General features: G+C 49.9%; 2 protein-coding genes across 3 annotated transcripts; both read right to left on the bottom strand.

Annotated features, from left to right (window-relative positions):
• Window positions 1-479: 479 nt before the first annotated feature.
• FANCG (FA complementation group G) lies at window positions 480-11600 on the bottom strand. Its single transcript, XM_042838397.1, has 13 exons — window positions 11264-11600; window positions 9393-9524; window positions 8538-8731; window positions 7443-7596; window positions 6187-6317; window positions 5566-5712; window positions 4589-4749; window positions 4278-4344; window positions 3528-3865; window positions 3322-3377; window positions 2600-2737; window positions 1592-1724; window positions 480-1001 (listed from the first exon to the last, which is right to left on the bottom strand). Exons 1-13 carry the CDS (start codon window positions 11598-11600, stop codon window positions 884-886), a joined length of 2106 nt encoding a protein of 701 aa, XP_042694331.1. The 3' UTR covers window positions 480-883.
• A 1021-nt stretch (window positions 11601-12621) lies between these two features.
• Window positions 12622-27570, bottom strand: PIGO (phosphatidylinositol glycan anchor biosynthesis class O). Of its 2 annotated transcripts, XM_042838444.1 has the most exons (11): window positions 27553-27570; window positions 26222-26715; window positions 24768-24911; window positions 23718-23841; window positions 22587-22746; window positions 21718-21891; window positions 18020-19592; window positions 17357-17560; window positions 16853-17052; window positions 16416-16486; window positions 12622-15851 (listed from the first exon to the last, which is right to left on the bottom strand). In XM_042838444.1, exons 2-11 carry the CDS (start codon window positions 26712-26714, stop codon window positions 15731-15733), a joined length of 3264 nt encoding a protein of 1087 aa, XP_042694378.1. In that variant the 5' UTR covers window position 26715; window positions 27553-27570; the 3' UTR covers window positions 12622-15730. The 2 variants fall into 2 exon arrangements, with proteins under 2 accessions (XP_042694378.1, XP_042694379.1); XM_042838445.1 differs by lacking the exons at window positions 12622-15851; window positions 16416-16486 and having other exon boundaries at window positions 16916-17056.
• Window positions 27571-27729: the final 159 nt, after the last annotated feature.

Raw genomic sequence — 27729 nt, 5'->3', positions numbered from 1 at the left:
CACTGGTGCGATGACCGCGCACGGGCTCTGCCGGGCGCTCCGTGCGTGGGCGAAAGCGTGGGGGCGCGCGCTGTGTTGTCACGCTGGAGCCCGGAGACCCGAGGTTTGGTTTTGTTATGCTTTCTCCCAAATTTAAGGGATCTGGGGACAGTTCTGGAAGGTTTGACTCCGTAGGTTGTGACCCCTTCGAGAGGCACTGCACACCATCCACCTCCATGCACCCCAGCACCTTCCAAAGCTCTAATTTGGCTCCTGTGCTCCCCATTCCCTCTCGGGGGTAGCAGGAGCACAGCAGGAGCCCCATTGCAGGCCCACGGTTACACTAGAGGCCAGGAGAGCAGCCCTGGGTCTCAGTTGCTTTTGCTGGCTCATGCACCACACAGGAGGTCAGAGCTCCAAGCCACATACTTGAGCTTCAGTCACTTTTCTAGGCTCCAAACTGTAGTGACTGAGAAAAAAGCAAACATACAAAACACAGGTAAAACAGGGCATGTGACAACCCTTTATTTTATAAGAACGTCCAGCTTTGCCATCAGCTCCTTGCAGCAGGGAGCACAGAGCAGGATTCATCATGGTACAGCAGCACAGCTGATGTTAACTCCAAAAGAGCAAGGGTATCTCCACTCATCTCCCACACTCCCAGGACATATTCCTCAGGCTCACAGCTGTGCCAGCAGTATCAAGACCATGATCTTCACTGTGAGAAAAGAAGTCCCAGAAGAATTTACATAAATTAAATAGATCTGAAGCTGTCCTTCTGTTTCAGACTTTTGGGAAACCACCTTCGTCCAAAAGTTGCTTTGAGTCTTGGAGGAGTCCTTAAGGACCTCATGCCACCCTGGAAGGCTGCAAAACTTCAGCAGGTGGCAATGAGTGGACTGGACTATCTTGAGGAATCCTGCCTTGTGGTCCTGAGGTAATCCTGTATGCATCTAGCAAGAGATTCATTCTTTGAGAAGGTTGCCTGCTTCAGACATGAGTCCAGGTACAAAGGGAAGGACCTGAAAGAGAAGAGAGTGTTGCAGCCATAAGATCTGTGACATTCCCTCACCACAGTCTTACTATACTAGAAAGTTCACTCCTCCTGCACTGCATAAAGCTTCCAATTCTCAGCCCAGCCTTTACTCTCCCATTTTGCCATCACAAAACAAGGCCTTAGCTCTGTGTCTGCTCTTTTGTAGAGCATCTGACTACACAGAGGGGCAAAGCTCCTCAGGTTTTAAACTGAGACAGGAGAGGTTTAGGGGAGATACTAGGAGGAAGTTTTTCACACAGTGTGGTGACGCACCGGAACAGGTTGCCCAAGGAGGCTGTGGATGCCCCATCCCTGGAGGCATTCAAGGCCAGGCTGGATGTGGCTCTGGGCAGCCTGGTCTGATGGTTGGCGACCCTGCACACAGCAGAGGGGTTGAAACTTGATGGTCTTTGTGGTCCTTTTCAACCCAGCCCATTCTGTGATTCTTTGATTCATTCAAACTGCAGGCACAGGCTAGGAGGAGCTGAGTTAAACAGTTCACTGTTTAGAACACAGGCTGCACTGTCAGAGCTCTTGTGTGTGGTCTCTTGACATCCCACATGCCCTACTACACACCTTCCTTGCCTTTCCTGCTGCCCATCTTCCCCAGCATGGCTCTCCAAGTACTTCTGCCAGTAATTAGCAGCCTCTTGTTTTCGGTTCAGTTTCCACAGGACTTGCACCAGGTAGAAGGCAGCAGTGGTGTCATCTACAAGACACCACGATGGATTCAGACATTAGCAGGGAAAGATCAGGCCCCCCGTACTGCTGCAGTGCTGCAAAAGAAGCTTAGCTACCAGATGCAGGAACATGAGGACAGCTGGTGCAACAGGGGAGGAGACTGTCTATGTCATAGGCTCTAATTATAACCCTGGGGCTGGCAGCCAGGATGGAAGCCAAGACAGATGGCATCAGGCCTGCAGCACAGCCAACCACTCCTCTGTTTGGACACGAGTTGGGGTTTTCCTAGCATACACATCTGCAGTCCCAGTGCACAGCACTGGCTGGGAAGGAACCTCAGTCAGGTCTGGGACCACCAGTTTTGGCAGATCCTGCTAAGACTCAGACCCCTACAGCATCTCAGCACTGCTGGAACACTGAGCAGCAGAGTTTGCAGAGATCACCCCAGAGCACTCATAGCACACTGCTCTGCACCCTGCTCCCTTAAAGGCCTCCACACTCAGCCTCTGGGCTGCCAGGTGTAGACAGGCACCTTCCCTGGGTGAAGCAAGACTCCATCTATCCGGCTATTTTGTTCTAGAAAAGCAAACCTTCTTGAGAAGAAGCTGACGGTACCGGGAGTGGGAAGGAAGAACTGAAAACTTTCAGGCTGCCTTAGGGCAGTAGTCATGATCAGTGTTCTGATGTATTCATCAAGCAATAGTTAGTAGTTCACCAAACTCACCAAGCTTCAGAGGAGCACCTCAAATATGTAACATGCTAGTAGCCCTTGGTATTTGAACAAGCATGACCTAAATCATGATGTCTTCCTGCTGAAGTCATTAAAGCAGTACAGGGAAAAAAAAAAAAAAAAAAAAAAAAAAAGTGAAAATTCTCTGTTCCTCATGAAAAAGAGCCTCTTACCTGGTGAGATCTGCAAGCCATGCTGAAAATCCAGCAAGGCTTCCTTGTGCCTCTCCTGCTCCAAAAACTGTATCCCGCGCCCAATCAAAGAAAGCAACCTGATCTTCTGGAGAACCTTCACTTCTGGCAGGAGACTCTCTGTCACATAAAGTCACAGGTTAGTGGTAAAGACGTGTGAGATCTGCTTGGGCTGCTCATCTTCCAGCTCCCCTTCTGCACAAACAGCGGCAGAGCCAAGACTGCTGCCAGGCTGGGAAAGGCCAGGAGGCAGCAAAGGGTAAGACCAAAGAACATCAGGAGCTTGGTATGTTACATGCCTACAGTGTAACAGTAACCACAGCAGTAGCTTGGCCTTTGCCTGCTCATCTGCAAATCTCACACAAATCTTTCCTCTGAAATCCAGTACTGAGAAGCTTCACAATTCATTTAACTGTCACCTTTGTGAGAGAGAAGAAAGCAGAGCAAGGCCAAATTCTGCTCCAACGAAACCAACCAGTCCTTTCAGTGTGGCACAGAGCTCAGCACACCGCAACAAACACCTCCTGCCAAAGGTGGCACCGGAGATGCAACCTTCTTTTACATGCCCCCGCCAAGCATACAGATGCAGACAACCATACACAGATCCCACACAGTGCCTACCTGCTGGTTCAACCACACAGTGCCTACCTGCTGGTTCAACCACACAGTGCCCTACCTGCTGGTTCAACCACACAGTGCCCTACCTGCTGGTTCAACATCACGCCCACAAGGCTGAAATCGCAAGAGGTCGTTGAGGCACCTGCAAAGTGGTAGAACAGAACTTCAGTGCCATGCCTGGACTAGAAAGTCAGCTGTAAGCTGTCACACCAGCCCCCATGCTGATCTGTGCTCTGCTCAAACCAGTCATTACAGCCTGCTAGAGAGGCTGTCTCTCACAACACGACGTTACCTGCTGAATTGCATTATGGCCTCCTTGCCTTTGCCAAGCTTAGTCCATGCCCAGCCCTGGTGCAGGTAAGCAGCTGCTCTCCATATGAGGCAGAACAGACTCTCTCTCTTCTGAGACAGGAGCCCACCAGCCAGCCCAGTCTCCAGTGATGCGCGCTCTGGCTGTTCCAGCTTCTCCTCAACTTGTACTTTCTGTGGGATTAGGTGAGTTGTCCTGCTGATGACCTCATCACACACTGTTAATGAATCCTGATACCTTCCATCTTGCTCCAAGGCAGATGCTGCTTCCAGGAACACCTCAGGGATCCTAGGCAGAGGTGAGCCACTATCTAGGGGAACCTGGTGAGCAAAAGTGATGGCAGCACTAAGATATAGCCAAGCAAAAGAACCATGTTTACTGGAAACCCAGAGCTGCTGCCCAGCAAAGCTTAGACCCAACCCCACAGCCACTGGAGCCTGTTGCAGGAAGCAGAAGGTGTCGAGCAACAATAGCTCAACAGTCAAGAAGGCAAAGCCCTACTTCTAAAGCAAAGGGTATCCAAAACCAGGCCAACAGCTGCTCCCTATAAGAGGGAGCTGTTTCTCCAGACAGCAGTGGCAAGCAGTCTCTTGAGCACATCCAAAAACAGACAGGCCAGAGTCACCAAATCCCAGTTCATTTCCTCCATATTTCAGGTTAGACACTGGAGCCTGGAGTCAAGCTGTGAAGTCTGGGCCAAGGCTTCATCTGCCAAGTCACCAAGATACCTGCCTGTTGCTGCAGTCCCTCCTGCAGCAGAGCCAGAAAATCCAGGTAATGTTCCACTGCATCAGCCACCCTGAAGAAACAGGACAAGTGTTGGAAAACAGGGTGAGCCTGAGAAGTGCCAGCAGCCAGGCTTAACCTGAACTGTCAGCCTGCAGATGCTCCCTGCGCTGTACTCACTCTAGTTACAATACCTACAACTTTAGCAGAGTTACAACAGCAGTACTGGACTTCCAGGAACACAAAAAAGAAGAAAAAAACCCACCACAGATCCCAAACAAGTAGCATGTTGCAAGCAGACTAGAAGCTGCTGTTACCTCCCATCCTGGAGACACCTTTGTGCCAACAGGTATTTCACTTCAGAGGGGTGGTGATGGCGAAGGAGAGAAGCTAACATTCGTGTGTTGACAAGGAGATCTGCTTGGATTAGGAAGTATGGACTAGTGGAAGTAGCTGATGGAGAGTTTTTTTCCAGAGCCTGCAAAACAGGAACAAAATATATTATCAGCACAAACCTTGTCAAGTCCCAAACAGCTGCAATCACTTCTTATTTCTGGCATATGCAGATGTACCCAGAATTTAGAAGTAATACATCCTGTGCACAAATCATTGTCATTCACTACATTACAGCCACTTTCAGGACAAGGAAGATCACAGCGAGACAGGCAGATTCATACATTCCACACAACATTAGGAGATATATAAGACCATTCACCCAGAGAACATGTGCCCCAACTTTTCAGTTCACATTGCTCTGACTTGTCTGAAACAGCATCTCCCGTTGCAGCCACTGACCTGGTTAGACCAGATCTGGGGCCATTAGTAATAAGAGACTGCTCTCCACGACTGTGTTTGTATGTCATGCATTTCAAACAGCTGAAGAGCCAAGCTCAGTGTTTATGGCTGTGACCTGCTCCTCCTAGGATGATCAAGTTTGCTATGACTGACTAATGTACACCTACAGCCACCATCTGCCCTATAAGGCCTCTCTACTAGACAATTAAGAGACTGATATTCTCTGACACCAGAAAATAGCCTCTTCTCAAGCCACCGAAAATCTGAACTAGGACTCAGAGATCTTGCCACATCCAACAGCTGGGTGCCAACAGCAGGAACTCCTGACCAAGCTGGGCTCCTTCCTGCCCACTGATGAATCCAAAGAAGCAGTTGCTGAAGGCACTGGATTTCTACTTCAGAAACCCCCTCAGAAAGCAGAAGCATGTTTGAAGGTCCATGCGGGCTCTGTGTGACAAAAAAAAAAAAAAAAGCCAGCAGAACTACAGGAGACATATACCTCATAGAGTAGAGATAGGGCCTGCAGCTCTGCATCTGTCTCCCCCAGCTCCTGGTACACCGCTGCAGTGTGAGACAGGGCAGGATGGCACTGGAAGTCTACCTGGAGGGCCCGCTTCAGGTGCTGAAGTGCTGTCTGAGGCTTGCCCTAGGAAGGTGAGAAGAGGTGTTTGCTGCAAGGACATCTTACTGATACCTTTACAGTTCTGCTTTGTTTCTCTAATGATCCCCCCTATGCAAAGGCAGTTTACGCTCATATAAGTTAGCCCAGCAGCTCATCAAACCCCCTTCCGCACTGCCAGCCTCCCTCACAGAACTCCATCCCCACCAGGCAGCATATTCATATCAGTTGTTCACAGCACTTCAGACTCCCTCCCTGGAACCATTATTCTGAGTTTATCTTTCCACGTCAATCTTTCACACTCAGACAAAAGCCTTGCCTGTATTTTGAGGCTGCCAAGGAGGCTGGAATAACAAGGGAAAATTCTGCTTGAAACCTTGACTTCTTGTAGCAGACTAGGACCATGCAGAAGCAGCATGGACATTAGCATGTTTCCCCAGCTTGCTCTGGGCTGCTTTCCCTTTTCCCTTCAACAGGGGGGAGGTGAGGTTTGGCCATTACCATTCTCTGAGCACAGCAGCCAAGGCAGACGTAGATCTGGGCCAGGACCCTCGTGGAGCAGAATCCTCCTGCAGCCTCCTGGAGAAGGCAAAAGGTAGTGGGGAGGTTCCCTGCCTCCAGCTCTTGCAACCCTAGGACAGATCCAATATTTCAGCTCTGCAGCTTCCCTTCCCATTTTGCCTTTCCATCAAGCAAGCACATGTAGACACCTTCCTCATTCTTCCCTTGCTTACAGATCTACTCTCACAAAGGAAGCAATCCTATGGGTCCAGCTGTGCTGGATTCTGGGCTGCATCAAAACAGGAGTGGCCAACAGGAAAAGGAAGTCCCTTTCTGCTCTGCCCTTGTGAGACACCATCTGCAGTACTGCATCCAGGTCTGAGGCATCCAGCACAAGGATGCAGACCTGTTGGAACAGGTTCAGAGAAGGCCACAAGGATGATCAGATAGCTGAAGCACCTCTCCTGTAGTGAAGACAGACAGAGCTGGGATTGTTCAGCCTGGAGAAGGCTCACTGTGGCCTTCCAGTACCTAAATGGGGCCTGCAGGAAAGATGGAGGAAGACATTTTTCCCAGATCATAGTGATAGGAGAAGTATTAATGGCTTTAAACTAAAGCAGGGTAGATGTAAATTAGACATTAGGAGGAAATTCTTTACTCAGACAATAGTGAGGCACAGGAACAGGTTGCTTAGAGAAGCCCAGGAGTGTCCATGGTGAGTGGAGCTATAGACAACTTGGTGGAAGGTGTCCCTGCCTACAGCAGGGAGGTTGGAAGTGGATAATCTTTAGGGTTCCTTCCAACCCATACCATTCTATAAGTTCTGCTCTACAAAAATAATTATCTGCTGAAATACGAGATGACAAGGTTGCACAGTAGCTTTGCATGTCTCTCACAGCATTGTAATCAGAAGGAACAATATACTCACAAAAAGTCAGGCAACTAAAGACAAAATAAAGCCCCCTGTCAGCCTTCTATTTTATACAAGGTCACTGTGAATCCCATACACCAAGCTAAGTCACAAGGCAGGCTGAAGAAGAGGGAGTCTTAGCTGGAAGAAAAATCAGAGAAACACCAGATACCAAGCTTAGGCCTAAAGACTGAGTCCATGCTCTTTTCTGAAGAGAAAAGCCCAATGGCTGGCATGCTTAGGAAGAGCAACCAAAACAACAGCAGCGGGTGGGTGAGAGGAGGGTGTGCTGGGACAAATGAGCAGGGGAGGGAGTGACAAGGGTGACCACCTCCTTCACACAAACCTTGCAAGAAGGCAGCTGCAGTGCACAGGGTCCCCTTCAAGTCCTCAGCGCTCTGTACAAGGGAAATGGAGGCCTCCTCAGCAGGTGCTCTCCATGCCTTGAGAAGGGTGAGGAGCTCATTTTTCTCTCCACTGCACGGAGCTCTCCCTGGATCCTGTGAACATACAGAGGAGAGAAGGCAGGGAATGCTGAGGAGAAATAGGAAAAACAGACCCCATGGTAATGGGAAAGAGAACACCAACTAAGCCCTTCCCAGTGATCTATGCAGGGGAGCATTCCACCCCCTCACTTTAACTACAATCCACTCACACTGTGATTCCTGCCTGACCCTAGGCAGCACCTCTCCACATCAGCGTGAGGTGTAGCCAAAGGGACTCCCAGCAAGGCAGGTCTGAGTGCTGTCTGAAAGCATCTGCCCCTCCTTATCAGCAAGAAGGGTTCTTTGCCTTGCTCTGTAGAGACTGCAAGTCCACCAGCAGCCTCCATCATGTGCCTGGTGCCCCAGGATCTCTGGGATCCATTAACACATTTGGGACTGTTTTCAGTAAACTGGGATGCCAGGTAAAAACAGAGGTGACTGGGAAAAAGTGTTTCAGATCTGCAAATGCTATGGAAACATATGCAGAGTAGGCTTTCTGACAAACACAGAATTTGTGTCAGCTCTGCATCCTTTAGCAAACTGGCAAGTATTTATTTTAGACTGTACAAATATAGGTACAGCACACACTGATGACTTAGAAACTCACAGTGACAGCAAGAAAGTGAAATACAAGCCCAGGCTAAATGGGGCTCCTGGCAGCAGCAAACAAGTCAGACGCTTCCCTTTGAGGTAGAGCACACAAACTGGCTAATGCCCACCCACAGGTGCCTTGGCTGCAAATGACGTGACTCGCCCAAAAAAGCTTCAAGTGCCAGCTGTAGAGCAAAGCAGGCTACAAGAGTTGCAGTAGGCAAGGTGTAACCTGTGTAAGAAATCCCCAAGGCTAAGAGAAGGTGGCTAATTCACACTTCAGAGCTGTAGGAGTAGCACAACAGGCAAACACTCTGGCACACGGCAGTGCAGGAGCTGCTCAGCAGGCATCCGTGCTCAGATACCTCAGCACTGCTCAGGAGTCGGAAGAGGTCAATGATGCTCTGCAGGCAGCTATCTGCCAGCCACCATGCTGCCTGCAAGGCCCCCAGTCGGTGCAAAGGTGCCTGTAGTTCCTCAACAGTTACTTCCTGCAGCACCTTCTGCCACAGCTCTTCTGTGCTAAGGTCCTGTCCAGAGGTTCCACAAGCCTCCAGAACTAGAAAAAAAGATAAGACAGAAATCAAAACTAAACCAAAATATCTCACCAAAAAGCAACCACGAGACAACAGGCCAATACTCTGTAACAGCCACCTTTCCAACAGGCAGAGAAACGCTGATACAAGCGTGGTCTCCTTGGCAGTAAGGGATGGAATGGACTTAACAAGGCTTGCCCAGGCTACAGAAGCAGCACAGGAAGCAAACTCTGACAGTGGAGCTAATGGCTTCACACAAAAGAGACACTACACAGTTTAGAGCTACGGCTACAGCTTTACTGAGCTCTCCTGATATTTTATACCCTGATATTACTATTCGTCCAAGAGCAAACGTGCTAACACTGCAGATTTCTCTCCAAATTTCTCTTGCAGCATTTTTCAGTAAACTTTCTTTGGTCCCACCTTACCATAATAAAAACACTAGTTTGCTAAAGTCACTAAAACTTTGCTAGAGAAATGGCATCTTATGTAGTAAAAACTCTCCGTTCCCTTAAATTTTTCTGTTTTGCTGCAGGCAAGACAGCCACACAGCTGCACATCATCCACAGCCAAGTGCAGCTCTACCTCCTCCATTCCTGGCAGAGCCAGTCTTCCTTGTTCAAAGATCCTTCTCTTCTGGCCAATTATGGTACATCACTAAAGCACCGAAATAGTTTTCCTTACCCCTGCAGAGCCCTTGGCGTATTCGTTCTGCTTCTCCTTTGATGGCACAGTCAGATGTTCCCATGACAAAGAGCAGCGAGTTGTAGAGGACAGTAAGCTCCAGAGGCATCATAGGGAGGGCAGGTGGCAAGCCTATAATCAAACCCAACAAGACACTGATCTTCCTCTTCACGGCTTTAAAAAGCCCTACAACCACCCATGCTTTGTGACAAGTTTCCTGTCATTTATTTTGTTGTTATGGTGTGAATCTATAACTTGAGGATTGCACAAACTAGAGTGACAGCAGATGCTCCCCACCTCTCCAGGTGCCAGCAATGATTCAGCCATCTGCTCCTCTGGTATCCAGATACTGCAGCGTTCCAGGCCTTATTTTACAGCACTTCCAAAAGACCACCAAAAACCTGCCCCCTTCCAGTACTGATCTATTATCTTGAACATAGACAGACCTCCTGCACTGTCTCTCCCAGGTACCTCCACAGAGCAACCTGTTCTGCTCCTCAAATCCTCCTCTCAAATGAGAGTGCATTGCTCTCTCATCGGATTCTCTCTGTAGCCCACTTGAAGCAAGGAATCAGAGAATCATCTGAGTTGGAAGGGAGCATTAAAAGTCACCTAGTCCAGTTCTGCAGTGATCAGGAACAACTGATATAGGCTAGTTTGTTTAGCAATAGGGACCAGTATATTAGTGTAAGGACCAATAGATCAGAGCTTAGCAAAAGGAACCAGTGAATGCTAATTCTAAAACTTTCCATTTCAACTTTGCCTGGTGTGTGAACAGCCTTATTTTCTCTCAGTTTTGCTTCACAGGAAGCACTAGAGTCATAATACAACACTTATTTTTGCATTTTACCAGGTGCAAGGATGTTTTCCTCGAATTTCATTTATATTGTTTTGAAAGTTGCTCGTTATAGTCTAAAAAGCAATGGGCATTTGCCAAGTTGTGGAAAAACAGCTAAAGGTCAGCCAGAAGTCTTAGTGATTAAGCTGATGGTGGAAAAATGGGGATAAACTACCACCCTAAATACAACTGCGCATGCCCAGAGGGACATTAGCATATATTAATGACTTCTTGGAAAAGAATGAATATGTATGTAAGGGTACTGCATATGTATGTCTTATTTGTTTAAATGCAGAACCTGAACTCTGAGAGAGAAGACTTGTCAAGTTGCCCAGTGCGTATCATGAGGAATAAAGGAATGCTACTTTCTAACACCACGTTGGAGTTAAGAGTTTTCTTCTCAGATTTTGGATGACACACCCACAGCTCCATCAGGTGCTCAGAGCCCCTCCAGCCTGACTATGAACATCTCCAGGGATGGGGCATCCACCACCTCTCTGGGCAACCCATTCCAGTGCTTCACTACCCTGACTGTAAAAAAACCTTTTTTGTTATATCCAGTCTAAACCACCTTTCTTTTAATTCGAAAGCACCTCCCTTGTCCTGCTGAAGTCTGTCTCCTCCTTTCTCACAGCCTCCTGGTTAGATACTGACAGGCTGCTCTCAGGTCTCCCCAGAGCCTCCTCTCCCCAAAGCTGAACAGCCACAGCTCTTCCTCAGCATGGCACGATGACAAGCTGTTCCTCTCCTGCAGTCACTCTTCTCCAAGGAAAGGCCTCCTCTTGCTTTCCAGACATACCTAAACTCGGTTGTGCTTCCCAACGAGCTCAGACAAAGGCCGGGGCTGAGCCTTAATCCCTTTGATTAAGGACTGAGCTCAGTTTCAAGGCAGCACAGAATGCATCACCCTCCTCCCTTCAGCTCACCCCAAGCGGCGGAATTCTCAAGGAAGCAGCCTGGGAACACCAGCGCCCTGCACGGCCCGGCTCTGGATCTGCAGCAAACGGCAGATCGCAGCAGGGCCGCCACTCACCCCGCATCCGCAGCAGCAGCTCCCCGAAGGCGCCTCGCAGCTGCCGCGCCGCCGCCGCCGCTCCTCCGTGCGCCGAGCACCGCGCTGCCTGCAACGGACACGCTGACCAGCCGGCCTCACACCGGGGCCGAGCCTCGTGGGGACAACCCGTGCCGAGGCCGCGGGGAGGGACAGGGGGACGAGGGGAGTGCCTCACCCGCCATCGTCCGGCCAGGGCCTCGCACTCGGCCGCCCACGCCTGCAGGCAGCCCTGCTCCGGGGCCGCCCCGCACCGCTGCCGCTTCATGGCCGCCGCCACCCGCGCCGCAGTCCTCCCGCCTTCCCGCTCTCCTCTCATTGGCCGCTGCCCTCTTTGCCCTCGCCGCCATTGGTCGGGAGAGAGCAGTCGCCACGGCGACAGTTGAGGGCCAACAGCGGAAGGGACGACGGCGGGCGAGGAGGCCCAAACCGCGACGCCCCGCGGCCGGAGGAGGAGACGGCTACAGCCTGGGCTTCCCCGTCGAATCACAGAGGCGTTGGAGCTGGAAGGGACCTTTTAAAGGTCATCTGGTCCAACTCTCCTGCAAAGAACAGGGTCACCTCATTGTGGCCTTCCAATACTTCAAGGTAGCATACAAACAGGAGGGGGAACAGCTGTTTATGAGGGTGGATAGTGATAGGGCAAGGGGGAATGGTCTTAAACTGAGCCAGGGGAGGCTTAGGTGAGATATTAGGAGGAAGTTTTTCATACAGAGGGTGGTGACGCACCGGAACAGGTTGCCCGAGGAGGTTGTGGATGCTCCATCCCTGGAGGCATTCAAGGCCAGGCTGGATGTGGTTCTGGGCAGCCTAGTCTGGTGGTTGCAACCCTGTACATAGCAGGGGTTTGAATCAAGGTGATCTTTGTGGGCCTTTTCAACCCAGGCCATTCTATGATTCTATGGTCTGCATCTCAGTCAGAGCTCAGACCCTGGCCCAGTCAGAATGTCTCTGTATAGCACTGCTTTGCTAGTTTCCACCCCAAAATCAGAGCCCAGTGCTGTTGAATTGTGCCACCAAGAGACCAGATCGTGTGCAGGAATGATGGCCTGCTTTAACCCCGCCTTTCTCCCAAGGACATCCAACCCAAATAGCTAAGGGAAGAACGTGGGGCCTGGTGAGGTGATGGGCAGGAGGGAGGGAAGGAAAGGGCAGGATGCTGCTGCTCCCATCTGCATGCTTCAGCTCCATGAGAGAAGCAGCCAGCTGTGGTGACAATCTGAATGGGAGAGTGCACAGCAGAGCCTTCTCCCCCAGCATGCCAGGTTTCCTCTTCTTGGACCAGCATGCCCCTTCCACCACATGCTCTTTGGAATTTTAAATGAGCAAGCACAGCCATGTTTGTTCCACCACCAGCAGCATGTCATGATTCTGAAGTCATCAAGCTTTGAACAAATATGAACTCTTATCCCCAAAACACTCAGAAGAACAGCAGCCAAATGATTAGCTCAAAGGCCATTAGGGAAGGCCAGTAAAGACTAGACACATGAATGAAAGAAAATAAGAGCATCTCCAGCCCTTGGAAAACTTATCTTGACTCTAAATTCTTTGGTGTAGTAGCCAGTCTCCCTTGGCAGAGCAGTCAGTATAAGGCCAGTCCTCTGTCCTTGGCATCACTGCATTGACAATCACATACTTGCAGTTTCATTACTGCAAGTAATAAATTCAGGTGACGTGAGTTGAAGCTACATCCTTGTACCTCTATAAGAGGAGTCAGGGAATGAGGCTGCAGTATTTCTGGAGAGTAGACTGAGACATGAGTAGGCATCATGATTTGTCAGAAGCTCTCAAGGGAGCTTCAGCTTTTAACCCAGGCTCAAATCTATTAAAATATGTGCCTAAAACAAAGTCCTAATTTATACTCTGCAATGGGGACCACTGTCCAGTTATTTTCTGGTGAGATGTATGAGTTTTTACAGAGCTGCAGCTCTGTTCTCTCTGCTCTGCCCCAGCCTCCCAAGCCACGAGCCTCCTGTTCTAGCAGATTCAAAGAGCTGCCACGACCTTGCAGGCAAGGGGCTGAGGAAAGGATACTGCACATACACAACAGGCATGGGAAGGTTTGGCAGCACGATGGTACCTGCTAAAAGAGGAACTAGTCCAAGAGGTGGGAGAGAACAAAGCCCAGGGGCCTGGGTTGCAGCAGTGGGAGCGTCGCAGCATTAGTGACCTTAAGGGCTTCTGCCAACACAAACACATCCAGGCAGCAAGCTCCTGACTGGGTTATATGGTTACAACAAGACATATGGGGGCTCCAGACATTATCTAACATCATGTTAAATAAAAATTCACTGGTTACTGGTTAGTTGCTACTTCCATCCCTTCCCTTCTTTCCAAACAAAAGCACTCTCATTCCCTGGCATTACCCCAAAATACCTGAAAACTTTTTGGCCACCAAGGAGTCACAGTATATAGTCAATAACCTATCTAAAGGATGATGAAACTGCTTAAGCCTATCTAATTGTGAGCTGTAATGTTTCTCTGCAGCTCCCAGCCACATGCTACTGCCCCTTTCCCTGCACCAGCACTGCTGTGCATGCAACCAAGTTGCAGTGACCCAGTCAAGGCAGTTTTGTCAGATACAAACCAGTCCCTGCTTTTGTCAGGTGAAATTAAGCAGGACAGAACCACAGAGGTGGAGAAATACAAAGCTGAAATGAAAGAGCAGAGGCAGTAGGACAGAAGCTGGCCAAGCAATCAAAGTCCAAAATTAGAGCAATGTAAGCCTCTCTGGAATTCCCTCTGACACCTGAGCAAGCACTACTACCCAGGTTGGGCAAGAAACAAAACTAAACCTGTCCTGAAAGGATGTTTTCCACAGCTACTGGGCATTTGGGACATGACAATAAGAACTCAAACAATCACTGAGATGGCTAGACACTTTCCCCAGGGCCTTCCAGAACAGAGTTGAGGAAGAAACAGAAGTTACACAGGCAGATTTTCTCAGACTGAGCAAAGAACTCAAGCAGGAGCAGTTAGAATGCATGAGTCAAAAAACTAAGCAGGGACCAGAACAAAAATTGAAGGAAGGACCTCAGACAGGCAGTCCTCAGCTCCTTCCAAAGAGGAAAGACATGAAAAGCATTTCATAGCACCACAGTGGTATAGGGCAGTAAGGAATCCCAGCTCCTATCAACAGTGCAGGGAGAGTTTAGCTGGAATCCAGCCAGGCACCATGGTCACCATCTTCCACCTCTGCCCGTACAGATATACATCTGATAGAACAAACTCAAAAGTGGGTTTGAGACAGCTCGCTTGCAGCCCAAAGCTACGAGCAGAAAAGCAAGATCTAGAGGGTAACAAGCACCCAGTACTGAATCACACATCATCCTCCACAATGCCTAGGGTGCCATCAAGGTGACAGAAACTTCCTCTAGCACATACATGGATATCAGTGGGCTAGGCCACCATGCAGGAGTTGCCACCTGCTCACAAATCTCAAGCAGCTGTTCTCAGCTCTCACCAAGGTCAATCCTGCAGTTAGCTTCGTGAGACTCCCCTATCCTCCTAACAAGATCCAACACAGGGGTGACTCAAATGCTCTGTCACTACATCCTGCTAGCAACTAACTGTTCCCAGTCTACCAAGCATGTGCTCAGGAGGAGACCAAGAGCCCCGGCTGCTACACCCCTGAATATGTAGGCAAAGCACGCAAAGGCCATAAGTGGAATTTCCCAGTCGTGGACACAATTTACCCTGCCATAATATTCCCAAAAAACTAGGCCTGCTTCAGGCTGTCCAAGACAGCCCAGTCTGCTCTACTCTGCCCTTAGTACTGTTTAGGAACATGAGGAAAACAGGAGTGAGTATAGGGCAGGAGAGGCCTCATTAAGAGCAATGAACTAGCCTGATAGGAGGACAGGTGCAACCAAGACCCTGGGAACCATCTGCTAACATAATTATGTGCACTCTGTTTCCAGCATGAAAACTGAGCATGCAGAGAGAAGTGGTGGCTGTAGGACCCAGCTGGAGGGCAGAGTTATAGTAGCCTTTCCTCTCTATCCCTCCTTAGCAGACCCCTTCAAGTGAGTCAGTGTCTCTGTACAGGCAAGATGATGCTCTCCAGGCACATTGCAGACCACTGCAGCCTACTAGCTGCACAGTTGGGGCAGTTGTTGGGAATGCAGTAGCAAGACATCCTGCTGTTGTTTCTGTAGAGAAGCACCTCAGGACTCTTGCTTCTTGGCTTCCTCCTGTTGCTAACAAATGCACGAGAGTTCCAACCTTAATTGCTGAGAAGCATGCTCCCTGCAGAGCATCACGATGAACAGGGAACAGCTGGCACTGGTCCTTTTGCACAACACTGAGGCAGGGAGCTAGGGATAATCCCAAACTACTGTCGGCAGGCACTCATTGCTGATGGCTGTTTTACCCCTCCTGGCGCTAGGGAATCAGGGAGATGAACACAGCCTTGGCCAACGAGCAAGTCAGGCTCCCCAGATCTTGGTGCTACCTGAGCTGAAGCTGGCTGAACCAGGTGCTAACGGCACAGTCCACACGCATCACCAGGGAGATCCCCAGCAGGAGGCAGATGCTGCTCACCATGAAGCCCAGAGACTCAAAGAGGAACCTGGAGGCACAACAGATGCAATAAGGTATCATGCTACCCACACTCCCAGCAGATTGTTTTTCCTGACAGTGAGGGACTGGTAGCATCACCAATCCTAAAACCTGGATTATGTTCATTCCTTAGCAGTGGATGCTGCTTGCAGTCTGGAACCCAGGCACGCCTTTGGTTCCTTGCTGGTTTCAAGGCCATTCAGCAAGACACTCAAGAGGGACTTGGGAACCCTCAGAAGTCAAGAACACCCACACATGCTTACTATCCCAAAGGTTTGCATCTCATTTGTAGTCTGGTAGTCAGAGAGTCTTTGGCTCTCTGCCCTGAATATTCTTAGCTTGCAGGTGGGCTCTGGGCGTCCCTAAAAATCAAGATAAGGAAAAACTACAACACTCTAGTCTGAGTCCAGCTTCTGAACCTGAAGAACGAATTAGTGAAGAACAATCCTACAGCCTCTACTAGTGATATAAGATCAATCACATGGTCACTTCCAGCATTACTGGCTCCGAACTGTAGCCAAGACTTCAGCAATATGAGCTGTCACCCAGCATCAGAGTAACTCCTGGGACTTACTTTGGGGCAAAGACCTTCCAGACCATGAGGTGCCTCCTGAGGATCACAGCTGCACACACACAGGCCAGAAGCTGTTGGTGAGACCAGGAAAACAAAGTTACAAGTGACATTCTTCTGGGCAACAGGTTTATACCTGAAAGCGATACTAAACTGCAGACCTCAGAGGCCAGTACATCAGAAATAAGCATCCCAAAGAGGATTCCCTCCCAAAACAAATCAGGAAAGACAAACAACTTGTGGTGTGCTGTTGGCCTTCTCAAAGCAAACAGTAAATTGCACAGATTAAGAAGAGGATTTTTGCATCTCCTTCTCCACCTCCACATTTCAACCCCAGGCCTGTCTCTGACCCATTTGAGTCCCATCTCATGTCAAAGTGCCCCCATGGTTCTCACAGCACAGTTTTATTCTCAGTTATCCATCCCAATCTCAGACCATACCTGTGCCCCAAGGACAAAGAGGTACTTCAGCCCCAGCTGCAGCAGAGCAGTGGAGAACTTCTCTGGGGACTCCCGCAGCCTCATCTCCATCATGTGTTCGTCCACCGTCTGCAGCTCCTCCTGAGACTCCCTCTTGGACTTCTTCTGTGAGCTGGGCATCTCACACACAAAGGGCCAAAGCAGGAGCAGAGGGCAGCCAACTACCTCGAGGACAAAGGCACATGAAGTTACCAGGAGCCCAGGAGATGAGGCGCAGTCTAGGCTCTGCCGTCATGCCCTGGATGTGGCAGGAAGCATATACTCCAGCTCCAGCTTGCTGGTCAGGCACAACTGCATGGAGGCTGCAAGCCACTGGCAGCTCTGCAGCCCCAGAAGGGGACAGTGAGGATGCTGCTGTTCAGTTGGTGCCGGAGCCTTCCTCACCTTGTGCTCAGCCTGCAGGCCTCCAGACAAGGCAAAGCTATGTCTGCTCAGGCTCAACGGCCCAGGAAGAAATTGATTTACCTGCAAAGAGGATATGGGAGGCAAACGTGTTGGCGCCCACCAGGACAGCAGGAACGAGGTTTGTACTGTGGTCAAGGTGAAAGCCCACAAAGGCTGCGTTCCAGTGGATGGCCGGGAAGACGGGCTGATGGCCCGTGGAATAGAAGAACTGTGAAGCAGCAAGGAGCCACGAGATGACTGCAAACCAGGGCACTGAAAAAGACTCTGAGAGAGAGAAAGATATCAGTATCAAGGAACAAGATAGTCCAAAGAAACCCACAGGGTTTTCTTTCATGTTCCCCTCCCATTCACTCTTCTCAGACAGAAACTAGTCAGGATGCCAGTATGTGGCCAGGTACTCCCTCTGCTGCCCACCCTGCTCCTGGACTCTGTCAGCAACAGAGCGCTTAATGGCTGCATCCACTTCTGGAAAGAAGCATTAGGGTAGGACCCCCTTGTTCTCCCACACTGCCTCCACACTGCATGCATCTCTCTTCTATTAGAGAATTTAAGCAGCTCTAAATAAGCTAGAAGGATCCTACAAGGAGGATCTGTGTACTACCATTCCCCAGGAGCAAAAACTCGTCTCTGCCTCTCTCACTGGAAATAGGATGAGGCTGCAGTCTCACGAGGGTAACACTCAGGTTGCACATCCAGAAGATGTTCCACTGAACCCTGACTCACCGGTGTCTCCTGCAAGGCTTCTGGCACGTGTGTGGATGTGCAGCAGCACAAAGGCCTCCAGGAAGAGGAGTAGGAAGGCAAGACTGAGCCTCTCAGTGTGCAGGAGCATCAAGAGGAAGCCCAGGAGGGTAAGTGCTATGACCAGGGCAGCCGAGTACACACTGCCTAGCCCATAGGCTGCGACTGTGGCCCTGCAGGTGCGCCGTTCCAGGCGACTCTTCTCAGACTCCTGCATCCTCTTGTAGATCTGAGGGATGACCTGGAGCAAGTCGACTTTGGAGCTGGGAATCCCCTGATAGGGAGTGACAATGGATCCTGCAGATTCCCGTGAGTCCTTGGCAAACACCGTCATGGGATGGCACAGCAAGAGCAGCAACCCAATAGACGCTAACCCATAGACAGCCCATGGAAAAGCAATGACTGCCACTTGCACCAGCTCCTGCAGCTTGCCTAGAGAGTCCTCAGCACTGGAAGCAACAGCCCAGTAGCAGGCGATGCAAAGGACCACCAGTGGGAAACCCCAGCGCACAAAGAGCACAACGGGGTCTGAGCTGTTCAGATTGCCATAGTGTCGCAACCAGCTCCGCACTGCATACACCATCCCAGCCAGCAAGGCCACACATAAGAGGTAGAAGAGGTTCTTGGCCTGTGTGTTTCTCAGGCTGGCAAGAGGTGGAAGGAAAACAGAAGGCCGACACTGAGGGATTTCTTCACGGCACTGGTGGAAGAAACCAGAGAGCCGCAGGCAAACCAGAAGCACAGCCACAAGGCATAGCAGGTGCCAGCTCTCTTTTCGGTAAGAGGAAAAGCCAAGAGGCTGTTGTTTGTGGCCTTCTGGCACAGTCAGGCGACCATCCCAGTGGAGCTTTCCTATCAGCAACATCACCAATGAGGCCAACAGGAATGGGGCAACTTGGGCCTCAGCTACCACAAAGCTATCAGAGAACATAGCTCCACAGCGGAAAAGGAGAATGCCCATGGGGAAGGCCAGCCCCAGCCACACTCGCAGTCTTTGCCTCAGACCAGAGCTGGCCGAGAGTGGTTGGCTGCCCAACAAACGGGCTCTCTTGGGATGCCAGCCCCACCACTGACAGAAAAAGCCCAGTAGAGATGCTGCAGCTGCCGAAGACAACAGCAGGAGAAGATCCAGCTCCTCCTGGATGAACACACAGGCTAGCCCATACAGAACAGCTGTCACCAGCCCCCAAAGCAGGGGATACAGGAGGCAACTACGATAGAAGGAGTCTGACAATGTGGCCAGCTCTGAGGCCACATAGCAGAGCAAGCAGGAAGCAGCAATGAGGGTGCAGCCTGCCACCATACGCAGAGGATGAAAGCGGGCCCAGGACTGGGTGCACACAGCCCGTGCCTGCCGCAGATAGAGCTGGAAGCGGCTGATGAGGCTTCTGAGCTTGGACTCCAATTCCGGAGACACCAGCATTGCCCTCTGCACCTGGGCCAAGAGCTGAATGTGCTCCTCTACAGCGCTGGAGAAAAGCTCCTGCAGGTGCTGGAGCTGCTCTGCTGGCAGGTCCTGAGCCACCAGCGAGTAGGAGTGCAGGAAGCGGTCCACCTGCAACAGGAGAGAGGAGACAGCATCAGAAAGGAGTGCTGGAAAAGAAATTCGCTACCATCTTTCTCACACAACTCCTCTGGAGTGCAAGCAGTCTCAAACTGCCAGCCGTTCTGAGGACAACCACGTGTTAAGATGCGTCATATGGACTGGTCACTCAGATGCAAGAAAACTGTATCTCTCTGCCAAAGCAACATCCCTCTGAAATAACATATCTGTCCTGACAACAGCACTGACACCTTTGGGCACCAGTTCTTCAACTGTTAACACTACACATTATTAAAAGTTCATATGTAGAGTCTTTAGTAACCACAAGGTAAATGTCCCCCCAGAAGTTCAAGTCATCACCAGCTATTACTCTGAACCCAGTGCCAACTTTCATCTTGTGTTGGTTTTTTTTTTCCCTGACAACAGACATCAAATTAAACAGCTTACAGTCGATCATTTCAAACTGTTCACTCTTTTTGACAGGTACATTAAGCCAATGCGCTAAGGAGAGCTCCTTCTGCCTTTTACTTCAAGATCACAGGAACAGAGCTAGCTATGACCCCAAAGTTGCAACAAAAGTCTTAAGAGGGCATTAACAAGTCAGGGCACCTGTGCGAACATTCACTGCTCCACAGTGCAGATCAGCCCAATTCCAAAAATATACTGATAGGTTCATATGGCTTCCAGTCACCATAGAGCACAGGAATAACCAGTCTGCTCCTGTCCTTGAATGGTAAACACATGCACTAGCTCTCTCCCAGGCCTGCATGACCTCCTTGGAATGCCAGTGCTCCTTCAAAACCAGTGTGATCAAGCCAGAAACAGACAACTAGCTGCAAAGATTTAAGAGACAGCTCTAGATATGGCTAATTCCTCATACATGATGAATATTCTCAAGGGCTAATGGTCAGTAAAGTGTACTATCATCTCTAAATGACAAAGAACACTGCTCCTGTATAAATAGGCAGCAGACACTGAACACTTCTGCCTTCCCATTAGCAATAACATCCTCTCCAGCTCTTCACCGATATGCAGCAATGGTGTCTAGGCCACATAGCCCTGGCTGTTTCCCGGTATCTGGGCCAAAACAGGACCTGGACTTTTGGTTTGCTTTCTTCCCTGAGAACCGCAGGCCTACACCAGAGCACTGACTGTGGACTTCAGGAGTTAATGTAAGGCTTGCAATGTGCTTCTAGCAATACAGGATCCCTCAGAGGCAGCCAGGCTCTTAGCTGAGACACATGCCTTGTAATACATCTGACAAAATGTGTTCTGCAAAGTGCCAAGTGCTTCACACACCATCCCCATGTCTTCCATGTGAGCTCATGTCCTAGCACATGGCCTGTCCCACTCCTTGGGCTTTTTTTAATAGCTGTAATATGCCATAAAATACAGGCTCATTCACGTTTTGTCAGTCAGTTGTTGAGGTTCTGCATTCTCTTGCACTTAGAGTAAACTGTTCCTTCTCTGTTCCAATTTATTCTCAATTACGACAAGGTGTTTCTTTCATTTTGTACTTCATTCACTACCATTTTCCTCCTGCCACTGATCTAGGACAGTGTTATAGCTAGCCCTGTTTCTTCTCCAAAACTGAAGAAACATTAAAACACCTGCATGTACTCCTCAATCTCTATTAAGAAAACTTGCCTCTAGTCATCTTCAGCCTCAAGGAAACAGCTTCTCCAAGTAACCAAACCCACCTCTAACCGCCTTATCCTAAAGCAGGTAACACTTCCAGGCCAGTATTTTTCTGCAGCACAGCACTCATTCCCAGGTACTAAACAAGTGCTTCCCATTAATACTTGGAATATGATTCTGTCTTTTACTGGAACAAACACTGCAAGTAGGTAACTCACAAATTTCTCTATGAAGATAACATCACATCACTACCTCACCTACACCAAGCAGAACAGGTATGTGCCTAAGAAAACTTTCTTTCTCTCCTCTAGTTCAGCAGTGAGGCCTGCCATAAACGCAGTGCTATCAACCCAGCATGTGAACAACTGCCAAAGCACCCGGCTTCAGCAGCTCCCAAGAAACTGAATGCAGTGAATTCCCAACATGACCAAGAACTAGGATCACACAGCTAACCCCTGGCACTACCACAGGACTGCCAGCAAGTCTTTCCCTGCCGTACCTGCTTGGCATTGATGTGATAAACCAAGAGCTGCTGCAAAGCTTCAGACCCAGTGTCACCATCCCCGGAGAACAGCTCGGCCATCACTTCCCCGATGTTACTGTAGGGAATTGGCACACCCAGCAGCAGGGCCACAGTGGGCACCAAGTTCACCTGGGGAATGGCCTCAGGTTCCTGAAGGAGAGGAATCGGACATTTGTGAAGGACGCAGCACAACAGAGACTTTCAGCTGGGAGAGGGGATGATGGCAAAGCACCTGTTGAGCAGATACTGGGAAAGACAAGGGTTAAAACACAGGGGGAAGCTCAGTCCTGCCGAAGGCAGATGACAGAAGATGCCTGCAGGTCCCTGGGTCTGGCTCACTGTCTAACAGCTCATCTGACCCTACACAAAGACTCCTCGCAGTTGGAGGGACTTGAATACCAGCCCCCCCCATACAGGTCATGGCTCTGCCTCCAAAGCTGAAGGTACATATCATTCCTGCAGACCTTTTCAGAAGGCCTGTGGGAAGCTGCCTGCCCTGTCATGTACGTTTGCTGCAAACTAAGTGGTAAAGATGTACTGCAGAAGTGAAATAGTTCAACAGAATCTGTTTTCACTCCTCTTGCAATCACATTTTTCTCAAACGAACTTGTCTTACCAAATATACCAAACTGTGTTTGATGCAACCTGATATTAATTAAATCCAGGTATTTTTAACTTCAGTTATTTGCATTATTTGTCAGGTTTTCCACCCTTCTCTGAGGAAAAGTGATAGACTCCCTGTCCCTCTCAATCTAAACGATCCCAATTGAGCTGTTATTCTCTACACCCCACAGTTTGCCCCAGATGCCACCTCAGGCAGTAGCAACTAAGGATCTGCTTCTTACCTTGGGAGGGTCGGTGCCGAACAGAGGTGTTTTACTATACACAAACAGTGCAGCATTCACTTCCCTCTGGCTGTCACCACCATGGTCTCCAGTCTCTGTCATGCCATGGTCTCCAGCCACCAGAAGGAGAGTGTCATTCCCCAAGTGATCCACCAAGGACCTGTCACCACATATAAGGAAAGTCATCAACCCCAGGAGCACAGGTGGGAGAGGAGATATCCATCCCTTCCAAGCTTGATCATGTGAGAGAGCTGAAGCTCACCAAAGGACCTAAGCAAAACTAGGTGCTGACACAGAGCTGTACCAACTAAACCAGGGACTGCAACAACAGACGCTTCAAAAATGAACTAAAAAGTCAGAGTGCTGAAATAGGGTGGATTAATGTTGTTTAAATCTCCCATGAGTGTTCCTCAAGGCCTTTGGGTATCTCTAAAAATAATGCAATTCAAAAGGAATGTTCCCAGTTTCAGGCTAATCCCATGAGGGTCTTATCTACTGCATCACATTGCGTGAGCAAATTCCTACTTCTGAGGAAAAAAGATCTGGGATTTGTCTCTGAAGGATGCAGTAAGTACAAGACAATGCATCTGCACTCTCACATGCAGAAAGGCAAATTAATTCCTCCTTGTAGCAGCAAAAATGAAATCAATCCTGATAATCGACAGCCAAAGCATTTTAGCTTCAGGCGCGGCTGTGTAAGCAGAATTTCTGGATTCCGTTCTGCCCAAACACACAACTCGTATGCAGTAAATTCACACAGCCTGTGCAGTAAATTCAGCATTCCCTCGCCAAGGTTCTCCAAATGTTTCTCAAACATTAACTAGGTCTCAGTGACGATCTCTATTTCTAACATGCAGAAAGTGAGGTTTCACCACCTGATGGTTTGGTTGAAAACTAAGGATCCAAGATCTGAAGACAGCTTCAGCTCAGAAATCAAACCCTGTTCTTTGCCACTCCCTCACAAACATCTACACAGATGAGACTGCCCAATAGCTGGGGTCTCAGCTGCTACTGGTCATATGCATTCTCCGTGGTAACAGGATTTCTGTGTCCATAAATCCCCTGGTAAGACCCCCTAGTTTGGCTGAAAGCAGGAACCAGTTGGCCATCCCCTACTACTGCAATCATCACCTCAGCATCTCATTCATCTGCGTAAGCTTCTTGGCCATTTCAGGATGGTCAGGTCCATGTTTGTGCCCACAGTGGTCCACACCAAGGAAGTGAGCAATCAGCAAGTCCCACTCACCACTGTTCACTGCAAAACAAGAAAACTCCTATCACACAGTAGCCTAGGATTCAGAATGTGCTCTACTCCCAGATCCCTCTGTCAGAGCTGTCTGGCTGCTTTGGAAACTACTGCTTTTTCCCGTCTTTCCAAACAAAGGGGACACTCAAGAAAAGGAAAATCCAGAAATCAGTTCTTCCCTGAAGATATTTCAGGTTAGACTCATCCATGTGCCTCTCTGCATCCCATGTGGAACATGGGCCCAGCATACCAATGCTGTCCCCAGCAAGGGACATACCCCTCCCCTCTGCTCCAGGGTCTCAGTACATGAAAATCAACACATTTGCAGTTAAATGACAAACTAAATGACAAATTAAAAGACAATACCCATCATTAGGGGAACTTCCTCACCTTCACCTTAAAAGACCACCGCAACTTTGACTTATCTACATTTATATACACACAAAGCAAAGAACATTTCCCCTAACCTAAGTCTCAGAAAGGAGTCTGAAATCACATAACATTCACAAATCAATCTCACGCTTCAACTTCTCCTTGAGACTGGGAGCAGCAATGTGCTCTCACCTTCCACAGGGTAGCAGGACCTCTGAGTTTGTCCTAAAGCACCTCCAGGCAGAGAAATAAAGAAAGAGGAAACAGCTGCTCCTCTCGGCTGTGTATTTCTAGGACAGACAGTCAAAACTGCAGCCCAGTCCTATCAATCAGCCCTACCTCCCAAATGGAGAAAAAGTATTTAGAGAAACAGTTTATCAGTCCTCAAAGCTGGCTTATCTGAGAAAATCCAGCTACAGCGCTCCAATCCCTGGGCAGCAGACATGAGTGGGTGCCACTGCCCAATGCTATCATGTAAAAATTCTTCAGTCCTACCCCAATCTTGCAGTAGGAACCCTGTATAACATAAGAGTTAGATCAGCCTTCAGGGAAGAACTGCTTACCAGTTGGATAAAGATACTGCAAGATCCCGTTGTCCACAGTGTGAAGATCCTTCACATTGAAAGAAGGGAAAAAATAAGAGCGGAAGAACTTCTTCGGGAAGAGTCCTTCCCAAGTATCATCACCCATGAAGACCACCCTTCTTCCTGAGGCAGAAAGAAATGAATTAGTGAGAGCAGGAAGCCCATTTGAGTCAAGCCATTACACACACTAGTACAAGCCTGGGAAGATCCAGGTCAGCACTGGCTCCTCTGAAACCCATAATAAAAGAGACTGAGACTTTAAGTCACCATCTGGTTGCAAGTGAGTTTGAATCAAGGGAGAGGTCTACCCCCTCTCTAAGCCTCTAAGTGCCCACAGCTCCCAGTACAGCAGCACAACCTCATTACTTATCATTAACCTCTGCCATATCACCTTAGTAGAAAGATGCATAGACTAAACAGGCCAGAAAGTAGACAGTCGTCCATTTGTATGACTGTAGTACTGAGCAGACAGAGCAGCACCAAGGGCTGCACAATCCAACTGTAAAACACAAGGCAATAGACGGCTACTGACAGCAGATGATCAAAAGCTGAGCACTAGGCTCCAACTTGAAACATAACTGTGGGGCTTTTATACGTAGAAAAGGCAAGAGCATGGATGCTTACCACTGCCCACACTTTGCCTGCCCTTGCCATATCTGCAACCAGCCACACCTCTGTGTTTTCAGAGCGTCTCCAGCCTGGCAGCAAAAACCACCTCCCCCATAGCTAATGCTGTGGCACAAGGTCTACCAGTGCTTTTGCACTCTGATGACTGTCTGCATTTGCCTGCCTTGCTTGCACAGGAAGCTGACAACCCAGAAACATTGCCTCATTCCAAGCAAAAGCACAATTGGCATTTGTGGCACTTGAGCCCTTAAAAAAATCTTTCTAAGTAACACAAGACAGCATCATACCATCCTCTCTCTGCTCCATCATCCCATCTTAACAAGAAACTCTTTACTGCCTCACTAGGCATATTTAGGTAACACCAAACTATACATAAAATGTGGTAACAGATGCAGACAAGTGCACTATCTGCGTGAGGTTCTCATACCACACGTGGCCCTAGCTCCACCCTCATCAGGTGTCTCACCTAACTGCCAACTGACTTGCAGTGCCCTTGGCTTGTCAGAGCCACTCCTGGCAGTGACCTTGCGACAGCCACCACTAGTACAGCCACTTTCACGTGTTTCTCACCATCTTTGAATAAATCCTAAGCCAGATCCCAGCTTAGGATAGAGAAGATAGAACAAGATAGAGAAACCCCAACTGCATAACAGCTTCAGCCAAGTCTGGGGAAGGGTGAAAGAATTAGCTGACAGGCAGGAGGTGTGCTAAACAGTTCCCTTGACACAGAGAGAAGAATAAAGGTTCCTCGTGAGCACTAACAGGTGCCTTCTACATGCCCTTCCATGACTGGACACCACACGTACCATTCTGCACCAGCTGTGCCAGCAGGTTGTCCTCCTGGATCGCATAGGTAGCAAAGTTACTGCCCACATCAATGAAAGTGGGCAGTGACCCAGTGGTGAGGCCCTTGATGCGCTGCATGGTGGCAGTGGGGGGATCAGCTACGAAGCGGTAGAGGCGGGCATGGTGGGGTTGAGAGGTTGCCAGGTGGTGCAGAAAACTCAGCTTATTCTCATAGGGCAATGGGTTGACCTTGGCTGGGTTAAACAAGGCAAATTCAAAACGGAGTGCATCGATGATAACAAGCACGATCTTGGGAAAGCGCTGGGGCAACCAACAGGAGCCTGGGGGAAGGCTCTGCTTGTCCCATGGTGGTGGTGCAAGTGGGTCTGAGCAGGAACTGCTGTTGGCAAGCTCAATACGGGTGAGCAGGAAGCCACTCATGAAGAGCCCAATACCAGAGAAGAAGAGAAAGCAGACCCAGGCCAGGAAAAGCAGCACTGGCCACCGCTGCATCCTATGGGGAAAGACAGATAAGCTCAGTCCCCACAGCTCTACCTGAGCCAGGTGACGCACTCCTGCCAGTACCCATCCCTAGTCAGTGCTTTGCACACCAGCACTTCTGTCCCCAGCTCTCTTCATAGCCACCAGCCACTGCCCTGTGACTTTGTCCCACACCAGCCAGTACCAAACCTGGTACCACCTCCCCTGCAGAGTAACCCCTTGTACCCTCCTGCCCTGCTGCAGCCGATCCCCTCCCATTTTCAGCTCCCCTTGCACTTTTCAGCCACTCTACCAAAATTCCCAGGCACCACAGAGTAACCCAATCCCCAGCCAGCCCCTCACACCTAAGCCTCTACCTTACCCCCCAGCACTTCTCTAGCACCCTGACTGTCCTCCTACCCGACACCACACAGCCACTTTCATAACCCCCAACCTGCTGCCTAAACCCCAACACCTCACACACACCCCAAACCTACACCGTGCCATCCTCACACCCCCCAAACCTCTCCTGTACCCCAGACCAACCACCGCTCCCTCTGCCATTGCCCAGTACTCTGGCTCCTCCCGCACTCCAACATTCTTCTCCGTTCCTCCCATTCCCCTCCCGACCACCCCTCTGCATCTCGACCTCCCTCACAGCTCCCCCATCCCTCACCATCCACCATCTCTCACCCACCGCGGCCCCTTCCGTCTCCTCATGGTCCTGTCGCTACCATGCACTACCCTAGCACTCCCGCCCGGACACTCTTCCGCCGCCACGACCTCCCCTGTACGGCTCCAGCTGTTCTCAGCCCCCCTGATTCCCTCCCCCCACATCCCTCCCAGCCCCATCGCACCCCACTCGACTCACCTGCGGCCGCCGCGGCCCGGCCTGAGCCGCCCCGGAAGCGTCGGCGGCCCGAGAGCGCCGACGTGCGGCGGCGGATGTGACAGCGCCCCCTGATGGCCGTGTGAAATTCCGCCGGGCTGAGTCCTCCGAGCGCCTTTCACGAGACCTGAGCACGTCCCAACTCCTCCAGAGGGGGAT

This window comes from Centrocercus urophasianus, unplaced genomic scaffold (genome assembly GCF_019232065.1).
Source record: "Centrocercus urophasianus isolate 14NV4802_14NV808 unplaced genomic scaffold, USGS_Curo_1.0 seq_8, whole genome shotgun sequence".
NCBI classification, from domain to species: Eukaryota; Metazoa; Chordata; class Aves; order Galliformes; family Phasianidae; genus Centrocercus; species Centrocercus urophasianus.
The sequence above is the reverse complement of the archived record's forward strand: the minus strand, read 5'-3'. Positions and strand labels throughout refer to the sequence as shown.